The sequence below is a fragment of the Podarcis vaucheri genome (assembly GCF_965113315.1).
Source record: "Podarcis vaucheri genome assembly, chromosome: 4".
NCBI lineage: Eukaryota > Metazoa > Chordata > Lepidosauria > Squamata > Lacertidae > Podarcis > Podarcis vaucheri.
The window spans coordinates 82116088-82128273 of NC_138762.1; the positions used below are offsets into that span (position 1 = coordinate 82116088).

General features: G+C 40.9%; 1 protein-coding gene across 3 annotated transcripts in view; it reads right to left on the minus strand.

The window, feature by feature from the left end:
- The window catches only part of ATP11A (ATPase phospholipid transporting 11A), a 111929-nt gene that overhangs the window by 14039 nt on the left and 85704 nt on the right, over nt 1-12186 (minus strand). For all 3 annotated transcript variants that reach the window (XM_082218565.1, XM_082218566.1, XM_082218567.1), the window contains exons 23-26: nt 10425-10484; nt 8571-8698; nt 6304-6439; nt 843-908 (exon numbers count right to left, since the gene is read on the minus strand). In XM_082218565.1, coding sequence (XP_082074691.1) covers nt 843-908; nt 6304-6439; nt 8571-8698; nt 10425-10484 — 390 coding nt within the window. The remainder of the gene's footprint in view (nt 1-842; nt 909-6303; nt 6440-8570; nt 8699-10424; nt 10485-12186) is intronic.

Consider the following 12186-nt stretch of genomic DNA (forward strand, 5'->3'; position numbering starts at 1 on the left):
CTTATTTACTCACTAGTGTATTCAGCAGGAGAGGGGTTTTCCCCCCCAAGTCTCTAAAATATCAGAAGCCTGCTCCACAGTAGGGCAGAGCAGGGCTTTCTCTGTGGCTGCCCCTATGGAACAGCATTTGTCTCATAGAATGACAAGCAACCACTACTTGTACTCTCTGAAAACAACTGAAAACATTTTTGTTTTGATGGGCTTTTCCCATTCATTCACCCATATTTGTTTTTGTCCTGAACTGACTGCCAATATATTTCACTGGATATTTTCAAATTCCGCTATTATAAGAGAAGAAAGGGGAAAGAACCTCTCTCTATTCAGTTTTCCATATAATCCATAAGCTTATAAACCTCCGTCTTTTTTCTGAATAAATTATTATTATTATTATTATTATTATTATTATTATTAATTATCTGGTTGGGTTTCCCCAGCCACTCTGGGCGGCTTCCAGCAAAATATTAAAATACAATAGTCTGTTAAACATTAAAAGCTTCCCTAAACAGGGCTGTCTTCAGATGTCTTCTAAAAGTCTGGTAGTTGTTGTTCTCTTGGACATCTGGTGGGAGGGCGTTCCACAGGGCGGGTGCCAGTACTGAGAAGGCCCTCTGCCTGGTTCCCTGTAACTTGGCTTCTCGCAGCGAGGGAACTGCCAGAAGGCCCTCGGCGCTGGACCTCAGTGTCCGGGCAGAACAATGGGGATGGACACGCTCCTTCAGGTATACTGGGCTGAGGCAGTTTAGGAATGAGGAAGTCTAAAACTTTTTAGCCTTCCTTCATATTGGAACATGCTTCAGGAAGCGATGCCAGTTTGGTTTCAACACACATGTAGGAGATCATACCTTCAAGGTAACAGTGAATACCAGCACAGTGAATACCAGTGTCCCAAAGGTCCAGTTTCCAAACATCTATGAGGAAAACATTCACAAGAAAAAGAAGTTTCAGGTTATACAGTCTAGTATAGCAAGTTTCATTTAGTATTGTGTAATGCACGAAAATGTGGAAGTGTACACATTTAAAACTTTCCTGGGAATTAACCCAATTATTCAAGGGGAGATTTTCAGGTAGCCAAAATGGCCTCATCTATGCACAAGACAGAGGGAGTCATAGGCTCGCAGAAACTCTGAGGTTTGTAGACATAAAAAATGGGGAGGGGGCAGGAATCCTAACATTGGGTGGAGGGGATGATGGGTACTGAGTATACTTAGTGGATACAGAATGCTGATTGACTGGGGAGAGGGGGCAGAAAACCACATGGAAGGGGAATGGAAGGGGAAACCTGAAGAGGAACACTCCACACTGCAACCTGTTTGCTAGAGGTCCCTTTTTTTCCCCAAATAGCAAGAAACATAAGCATAGTGAATGTGCCACTAATATATTCTCCCTTGCACCTTCATCACCTTCAGAATACTCTTACCATTTGCTCTCCCCTGATCTCTTACTGAAAGCATCTTAAAAACTACAGACTTTTTTAAAAAATGAGATGAAGAGAACAATCATTCTGCTATAACAACAAAGGGGAGCAATGGACATTTTTATTGTATAGTCATGATGTGTTTGTCTCGTGAGGTTCTCTTTTGTTATCTGGGTTGTATGGATAAAATTTAATAAAAATACTTTAAACAAATAAATAAAAAGTGGGGGAAAGTTTAGACTGCAGTCTTATATAACTGCAATTATACAAATTTCATACAATTTCGTGGGCCGCCAATTCCAACACAACCTCTTTTGTTCAACCACAGAGTTGGATCCAGAAACCACAAATGGAATTACACTCATGCAAGAGCTCCCTCCGCGGGTGGCACTGTGGGTAAAACCTCGGCGCCTAGGACTTGCCGATCAGAAGGTCGGCGGTTCGAATCCCCGCAGCGGGGTGCACTCCCGTTGCTCGGTCCCAGCGCCTGCCAACCTAGCAGTTCGAAAGCACCCCTGGGCGCAAGTAGATAAATAGGGACCGCTTCCTAGCGGGAAGGTAAACGGCTTTTCCGTGTGCTGCGCTGGTGCTGGCTCGCCAGAGCAGCTTCGTCACGCTAGCCACATGACCCGGAAGTGTCTTCGGACAGCGCTGGCCCCTGGCCTCTTAAGCGAGATGGGCGCGCAACCCCAGAGTCGGACACGACTGGCCCGTATGGGCAGGGGTACCTTTACCTTTACCTTTAAGAGCTCCCTCTACTCTACCTGAGGGCCACAGGTCCCTCTAGGATGTAGTATGGGGGCCAAAGTGAGAAGGTAAAAATTGGGAGTAATTGGGCATCTTTTTCACTTTTGATCTTCCACAACCTTGCCTTTTCCAGAAAATTTCCATAGTACTATTAGCATCAAAAAGTGGAAAGAATTAGAAACTGAAATTAGAAACGGACAAGGGTGCGGGATGAAATCTCAGGAAATTTATGTTTACTGAATAAGCCAAAGCATTCTGCTAAGCAAAAGGCAATCATTTAAGTTCAGTTACTGCTAGTTTTCATAGTGTTATCAAGAGGTTGGTGTCTGATAACAACAAGAGTCAACATTTTAAAAGTGAATATAAGCCACAAAATTATGCCTTATTATTCAAAATCCTATCTTCATAACAAGCTAAGGCTCACAAAGCTGGTGTTTTGTGTAATGAATAAAAATAAAATTAGTCTAATTTCTATATTAGAGAAAACTAAATTTACATATAACACAGATCTCACAAGGCAAAAGTGTTATAATAAAAACAAACAAAAATGCAGTATTTATCATTGCGTAGGTATTTTAATGCTAGGGACAAGAAAAATGCTATTTTGTGGCTTGACTATAAAACTATGAGACATTCCAGTTTTGTTAAAAAGTCGTGAAAACAGGACTAACAAAATCAGACTCCATCACACAAGCTGATCTTCCCTTCCCCCTTCCCACTTTTACAGAGAACTACTATGGAAGTAAGAGCTGGACCATAAAGAAGGCTGATCGCCAAAGAATTGATGCTTTTGAATTATAGTGCTGGAGGAGACTCTTGAGAGTCCCATGGACTGCAAGAAGATCAAACCCATCCATTCTGAAGGAAATCAGCCCTGAGTGCTCACTGGAAGGACAGATCCTGAAGCCGAGGCTCCAATACTTTGGCCACCTCATGAAAAGAGAAGACTCCCTGGAAAAGACCCTGATGTTGGGAAAGATTGAGGGCACAAGGAGAAGGGGACAACAGAGGACGAGATGGTTGGACAGTGTTCTTGAAGCTACGAACATGAGTTTGACCAAACTGTGGGAGGCAGTAGAAGACAGGAGTGCCTGGCGTGCTCTGGTCCATGGGGTCACGAAGAGTCAGACATGACTAAACGACTAAACAACAACAACAACAACAACTATCTTATCAAGATAACTTGATGCCTGCTATGGAACAACTACCCCCTGATGCTAACTTCAAAAAATAACACAAAAAGTGGCAACTAGATTTGTAACACAGGGACAATCATACTGTCCAGCCTTAAAGGGTTGCTGTAGCATATAGAAAGAGCTTTGAAAACTTGAGATGTGCTAATGTACTGTGCCGTGTTTTCTTTTATTTACTTAAGTTAAATAAACAACAACAGCCAGTAACAATAACAGTGCATTATTATCCCTAGGACCTACTTGTAATATCCTGAAGCACATAGCCATAGCCATACGCAATTATATCCAAGGTATCTCCTGACTACCCCTGTTCTCCTTTTGATTGAGAAAAGACCTGAGCACTTTAGATGGCTACATGGAAGACACACAGGTAAACCCAGGATATCCAAGATAGTTGGAAGAACAGGAAATCAGTAAGAATACATATTTGCTAGGGTAGAACCAAGGTAGGGAGAGTCCAGTCTTTTTATAGTCTGTAACAATATTCTTGATGGCTGAAAGTTCTACACATTTGGGATAAATTATTCCACAAACAGACATTCGCCAGCTAGTTGCCATTCACTCCATTTAGGAAAATGAATTATATGTAATTCATATTGATTGACATGAAAATTAACTGACTGCCTAGAAGCTGAAGCTTATTACTTCTTTCCATGACCTTCACTGTTGGAAAAAAAAGTCATATTATTAAGTGCTGATGGAAGAAGTATAAAGATGATCCTTAATCTTGCAGACAAACCGTTCAGTTATTTAATTAACCATTGTAAATTGTTCCATCACATTATATGTATTATTATTTATAAGTTACGGCTCCAAACTGTTGTCAGTTAATATAATACTATCCATTATAATAGTAAACAAAGATTAAAATTTGACTTTCTAGTTAACATATTTAGTTACTTGGAAAAACTTGGAGAAACTTGAAAAAAACAACTTAAAGATAACAATTCCTTTGTTATTTGCCTTTTATTGCTTTTATTATAATATTAGGACTCACAGCCACCTGAAACTATCAGCGGTCAGCTGAAAACTTATTTAGGCTTTGAAATGTAAGAATACTGATGGGTCTTGAACTTATTACTGACCCCACTCCTTTCGTAGCCTAGGTGTGCTACTATGAGAAAATATTCTGTATTCCTATGTTTTCTAAAGAGAAGCATATTAGCTGATAACCCTTTTGTAATTATTTAAATAGGTAAGCATCCGTAAAGAGTATGCAAACATCTTAAGTCTTCAACTGCTTTTCCCTGCATCACCACAAACAAACTAAGCTCCCCTGTGGTTGCCAATTATTTATAATCTAGCATGACCTTGCCTCACGAGAGCTTGTAGCATGAGGATGACTCTGCAGCTGTAACAATCTGTGCCCATGACAATTATAGCAAGAAAAAATATATGCAATGAAGAATATATTCTGCAATGACTATGTAGCAAACCAAGGTTATGTCTTTGGCCTCCCTGCCTTTACATTCAGGTAAACAAGAACAGAGAGTTATTTCAGGTGCATATGGAAGTCAGCCCATCTCGCAAGGAAGCTAAGAGGAGATGGGGCAGCCTGGAAAAAAGAAGGATAAGAGGAGACATTGCCATCCCAACCTGGAAATTCCAGGGGTTGGACTTTCTTTTTCAGCGTGTAGATACTCTATCACTGTGCTGTGGTCCTTTCCCAACCAATAGGAGCTTGTTTTCAAGTCTAATTGCAGTACAAGGAGCTGTGCTTTGAGGGTGTGGGGCTGCAGCACATGGAGAGGGGATTCCCATCACCTAAAAGCTGCATGGGACATCCCACGGGCCAGAATTGGTCCAAAGACTGCTAGTTCACCACCCATGCACTAAATCATGTCTACCCTAATTTGTACAAGTTCGAATGAGCTGGAATAAGACTCAGATACCTGCCTTCCCATCGCCTCTCCTCTTCTTTGATATTCTTCTTGCTACCTACCTCATTCCCGTGATTTATTTTCCGAAGCTGACTTCAGATAAACAGTACATTTGTTTGTTTATTTCTGAACACCAAACTTTTAAAAAAGCCCACCCAGAAATCTATTAATATAATTTGCGTAAAATTAAATAAACATAAAGAATTAGCTGCACAGGAAGAGAAAGTAACTAGAAAAGCAGGGACACACTTATAAGAAGCAAGATATGTATATATTAAAAACCTGTAGCCTAAAGTTCTTTACTTTTAAAATGCAAATTAAAAGCTGCTTTATTATGATTTCAGCACAGGAGGAAGGGAATAAACAGAAATTTTAAACTTTGGGTTTTAAACAGAAATATCTGATCTGTACTGAAGTTGGATAGGGAAAAAAGGAAAACTCACATCATGACAAAACTACAGTAGTCTTACCATGTGGGTGTTGGCTGTCATTAGCTGAGGATAGGAAGAGAAGCAAGTAGCAAAAAAGGAAAAAAAGCAAGACACAAATAGACCACATAAATGTCAACATGCAAATAAAAAGCAGAGGGACCTTAAAATTATATCTAACGTCACTTAACGAGTACAAATAGAAATGCTTTGAATGGATGGATGTTGTTCTTTTCAAATTAACCATGGTGTTTATTACTATGATATCTGAATGCACATTTCTTAAAATGGAAGTTATGAATAAATCAAGCAATTCCAAAATATAAAATATGCATCAATGGCAAAATGAACCACATTAATAATATAATGGTTCATAAAAGAAACTTTTTTCTCCTTAATGGTACCATAACAACTTACTACAATTCTTGACATTCAGAATCAGATTTTACCATTCCCTGTCAAACACCCCATAAGAACCACAAAACTTTCCTGTTTCTAAATAACCATTTTAATGGGAGCTAGGTTATGAAATAATGGATCCTACTTAGTGAAAGGGGGGAAAGGCATAAGCAACACTTAAGATTACTGACACATCATTTCTTGATGTTAGCAGAGCAGCTTTAATCAGACTAGATACTCACCTGTCCATTGCTGGTCACAGTTGAGCTGTCAAACAGGAAATAGGCACCAAAGAAAAAAACCGCAGCATCAAATACTCCCAAGAATGTCCAGTAAATGAATACACGCCAGCGCAGGTGAGCATTCTTGGCAACGTCCCTGAATAACAACAAAGTTATTAATTCTGACATGTTGAAATAGAGAAATGTGAAACTGCACAATGCTGTCTTAAGTGACAGGAATGTTCTAGTGTTTAAAGGTGACCTGTCAATAATCTCTCTGCATTCCTAAACAGATGTCCAATACTTAGGGATACCATAAAGCTCTCCAATTATAATCCCAAGTCCTTTTAGACGGGAAGAATCAATATTGTCACGAACGTTGACCTCATTTTAAATAATAAAACGTAACACTAGAGGTCTCCAGAAGATTTGCTTTCGTTTCAAGAGGATGGTCTTTGTAAACTGAAATAAGCTTCACGTTGTTGGCATTTTTAAAAAACACACTACTTTTACATTTAGCATTGAACCTGAGGAGACATGCATCAGTTACGTTACTGAGGTCATTTACTCATTAGTGATCTTGTTGGGTTCAACCCTGTGAGGAAAGTTAGGCTGAAATAATAATAATAATAATAATAATAATAATAATAATAATAATAATAATAATAATAATAATAATAATAATAATAATAATAATAATTTATTTATACCCCGCCCATCTGGCTGGGTTTCCCCAGCCACTCTGGGCGGCTTCCAAAAGAATATTAAAATACTGTGATACATCAAACATTAAAAGCTTCCCTAAACAGGGCTGCCTTCAGATGTCTTCTAAAAGTCTGGTAGTTGTTGTTCTCTTTGACATCTGGTGGGAGGGCGTTCCACAGGGAGGGCGCCACTACCGAGAAGGCCCTCTGCCCGGTTCCCTGTAACTTGGTTTCTCACAGCGAGGGAACCGCCAGAAGGCCCTCAGTGCTGGACCTCAGTGTCCGGGTAGAACGGACAGTGATATACGCCCTAGATAGCCTAGTAAGCCTTGTGGCTGAACAGTTTTTTGAACCCAGGTGTTCCTGGTCCTAATCTGACACATTAACTACTAACTTATATTTTCTCTTATATATATATGCTGTATAATGGTATTGCTACAATTTTTACATACACTCAAGTTGGCAACTTCCATAAAAAGTCCCTTTGTAGAAATGCTTTCCCACAAGACATTTAAAGCAGATTCACACAGTAACCCCTCAATGAGGAAATGCAGGAAGGTGTTGCTATTGTGACCGTTGAACAGATGCAGCTACCGAATCCTTGCTGCCTTTCTCGGTTACCTTCGGAACACAACTTACTACATTCAGTGGTAGTGGTGGCAGCAAATTTTAAAAAAATTGCTTCATGCACTTTGTCACAAAGAAACCAATGTGTGAATCTGCTCACATGTACAGTGGTACCTCGGGTTAAGAACTTAATTCATTCTGGAGGTCCGTTCTTAACCTGAAACTGTTCTTAACGTGAGGTACCACTTTAGCTAATGGGGCCTCCCGCTGCTGCTGCGCGATTTCTGTTCTCATCCTGAAGCAAAGTTCTTAACCTGAGGTACTATTTCTGGGTTAGCGGAGTCTGTAACCTGAAGCGTCTGTAACCTGAAGTGTCTGTGACTTGAGGTACCACTGTATTAACGTTATTTTGGTGTTGGTACATTTATTTTACTATTCAAGATAATTTTTCACTGAAAATACATGGTACGTTCCCCTTGTTTCTTAAAAGACCAAAGAAAATGTTCCTGGTTACAAAACACCCCACTGCAAAAGCCCTGTTCAAGGTACAGTAGTACCTCGGGTTACATACGCTTCAGGTTACATACGCTTCAGGTTACAGACTCCGCTAACCCAGAAATAGTACCTCGGGTTAAGAACTTTGTTTCAGGATGAGAACAGAAATCGTGCAGTGGCGGCGCGGCGGCAGCAGGAGGCCCCATTAGCTAAAGTGGTACCTCAGGTTAAGAATAATTTTAAGAATGGACCTCCAGAATGAATTAAGTTCTTAACCTCAGGTACTACTGTATCTCTCACTGGTCCTCAGGAGTCCCCCCAGCCTCTCCCCACCCCAACCCCCGCTGCCCCACAGCTTCTTTTGCCTGACTGATAATGCAGTCTTTGGAATGCAAAAGGTTCTCCCCCATCCCTGACCTACTTCAGCATCTCATTGTTTCCCCATGCCCTGAAGAGGGAAGTTGAGCAGAGTGGCACTAACTGGTCACCACTGTCTATTCAAAGAATGTTATGAACTCTAACCTGTACAGTGTAGGGTCTCTCTTGAGTGTATCTGAACTGACATGTTGCTCCATGAGACTATACAGCAGGATAGGAAGTGAAGTGAAGCTGATATTGTACAGGGTAAGATACGCAGTATCATATAAAGGCTGCAGATGGAAAAAAACAGATAATATTAACCGGCTATAATTTATTTTTACGATACTGTAACAGCAAAGATTTAAAGTAGGGAAATAAGCAAGTAACCCTATTTAATGCCATGTCCACTGTCCTGTATGTATTTCCCAGCTATCCAAATTCACTGTGACTGCACACTCCTCTATTCACGTAACACTGGGTTTCCTAAATGTTGGTGTCCATCTGTTTCTGGAATATTTACCACTTACTTTGCCAAACCTTTATTATGCATTACAAATATAGGCCATCAAAAAACATCCATATGTAAAATTTTAAAATATATACAAATAAACAGCCATGTAAAAATATGTAATAAAAGGATACAACTCCTATCATCCCTAGCTAGCAGGACCAGTGGCCAGGGATGATGGGAATTGCAGTCCAGAAATAGCTGGAGACCAGTGCTGGATTAAACCCCATGGAGGCCCCTATCCGGGCCGGGGGGGGCTCACAAATTATCTCCTAATACATTTTTGCTTTGACCTTTCAAGATCAAATCAATATTATTTTGATCCATTGTTGCAGGCCCCTAAAAGGCATTGGTCGCATTGGTCAGTGCATACTCTGCCTATTTGGTAATCTGGCACTGCTGAAGACCCAAGTTTGGGAAAAACTGATGAAGCACCTCAAAGAGAGCAGTGTGTCGAGTGATAAAACATCTAATTAGCAAATTTTGTGCAAAGGACACTGGTCACATTGTCAGGGGCGGAGGAAGGGGGCGCGGTAGATGCGGCCCGGCCCAGGTGTCACCACTAAGGGGGATGACAAAATGCCAGGTGGCACTCACCGTGGGGCCTGCCGCGCGCCCAAGCCACACGTCTCTCCTGGGAGAGACACAATGGCTTGGACGTGCGCAGGCTCCGTGCTGCCCAAACGCTCCGCCCGCTGCCTCCCACCCCCAGCTGTAGGGCGGCTGAGTGCAAGGAGGCAGGCAGACTCTGGAGGCCCCGCAGTGCACCCCGCCCCTGGGCACGCCACCCCAGGCACCCAGGCGTCTTCCTCCGCCGCTGCACATTGTCATAGTCCAGAAGGACACAATCCAACCAATAGTAAGTGTTCTTAGTTCCACACTGATTTCCCAGTGGGAAATTTTAAGAACCTGCTTCCCTCTTCCACTGAATCCCACAGGATGTGAAAGTGCTTAGGTTAGCTTTGGCTGGATGAAGTCAGCTCTTGAGGGCAAGTTCACAGGTTCAACAAATACATCTTGTTACTTGATAACCTCAAAACATGAAATTGTTATAAGTCAAACATCACACGATGAGTCATTATGGGTCACTGTCTGTCTAAGGTAAATAAAAGAGCACAAGAGATAGAGGTCAGCTGGTTGAAATAAGACCTGTGCTCTCAGGTGCTCTTTAAGCTAACACTGCTTACTGTATAACCTTACTCACAAGGGCAATGAATTTTAAAGATTTTAGGGTCATGCCACTTACTCACAGCTATGTGTGTGTTTTTATGCTGAATTGTAAGCTAACTGCAACTGTGGGTTCTACTTAAAATCTGCATGCTTCAGGGAGCATATCTCATCATCTGTGCTTCCGATAAACCAGGAAATGCTATACTTTTTCATTCAACATCACGCAAAGCAAGATAAATTGATCAAGATACATTTAAAATTCTACTGGACCAATAAAGAACATGTTTCATAATATTAACTTGGTTTAATGATAAAGGGGGAAAAGTTTTTTGAGATACCTGCTGTGAAAACCCACAGAAGAACTGGTATAAAAACTGAGGAAAAATGAAACAGACATTCTGGAAGACAAAAGCAAGATATGTTGCATGACATTATCATAGTATATAAATGAACTGGCTGCTACACAAATTCAAACACATATTTAAGTTCAACTGAACAGAGAATTTAGCTTTTGAAAAAACAAAACTCGATAAAAGGGCAACTCTTTCAGGACTACATTGATTATGGCAGTGTAGAAAAGCTGTTTTTTAAAAGTGGCAAGCAATTAAAACATATTGCTGCTTTGATTTTTGTTTGTACATTCTTGCCCACACCCTGGAAATGGAGATAAGAGCAAAAAGAGTTCTAGGGAAATATATGTCTAAAGGTAACGTCTGGGGAACATAAAGTACAGTCTGCAAAAGGAAGGCGAGGAGGACTTGGACAACAGTCACAGAAATGGCTGTTGGTGATACGGAAGCAAGCACAAAAAAAGGCAAACAATGTAGTCCTCAGGAAGAGGAGGCAGAAACAGTACTGGATGGTTGAAGAAATGAACTGCAGTCACCGAGAGCTCATCCAGACCTCCCCTTGCCCTGCCATATCTTTACCGCTGAATCACAGCAAATTTATCAATCAGGTTTCTCCAGAAATATGTTTGCTCCGATTTATTCCTATAAAGAGCAGGTTTTCCGGAGGAAAGTGGCAGGGCAAAGGGGAAACTGCTCAGAACCATGATTTCTAGGCTGAGCCCTGAGATTACTTCAGGTCCAAGTAGTGACGCTGCAAAGGCATGAATTCCTGAAATGCTGTATAGCTGTCTCTCTACGCTTGTACATATTAATGACACGATGGAGGAAACGTGGAGACACCGATACACAAATAAACAGGCTCGGAACCAGGAACACATACACATACTGCTACTCCCCACTCTTTCTTTTCCTGTGTAGTAGACTATAAGCTTCAGACTAAGAGATTTCAATAGTTTATAAGTTTTATTGCTACATTTGAGTTTACTCATCAGATTATTTACAGACGAATGTTGCGCTATGCCTTGATGTTATGAGAGCAGTGCATTGCTGCAGAGTTTAGGCTAGTTCAAATGGTTATTCAACACTGTGCTAGAAGTGGAATGTAAACCTGTTCCCACGGCAGAAATAAATCCTTCACATTGGTCCACATTTATATGTCTTTGCAATACTTATTATGCCCTATGGGGTGATGATTCTGGATGTCATTGGTGAATTTGGCTATCTTATTTTACCAGTGAATCAGTGCATCGATTAGTATGTCAAAGCGGCAAAAAGGTGAAATAAACAGGATTTGGCTTACTGTAGGCTGAGATGAGCTACTCCCCGAAGGAAACAAAATACATATGCCTAATGTGCTGATCTGTTGTTATAAAACACCTGAGGTTGGCATTTTAGATTTACAACACAAGAGACTCTGTTGTTGTAAGCATACACTGGCGAAAGTTATCACTAACATGATCCGGTTATCAGTGTAAACATAAAAACAAACCCATCATTCTTCCATTCAGCTTGATCAACTGAAATTAGAAGCTGATTCACGTTTGCAGCCATCAAACCACTTGCTCTTTTACTTACTACATTACTGGACATTCTGGAAGTAAGTGGTTTTAGAAAAACAGGTTTCCCCCATATCTAGGAAGCAGAGTAGGAGGAATCTAAAGTTGAACTGGAAGAACGGAGGTCTGGAAGGACGATGGTCACACAGTGGAATCCAAGACAACAAACTTCAAAATAATCTGCCTCTGTCTAA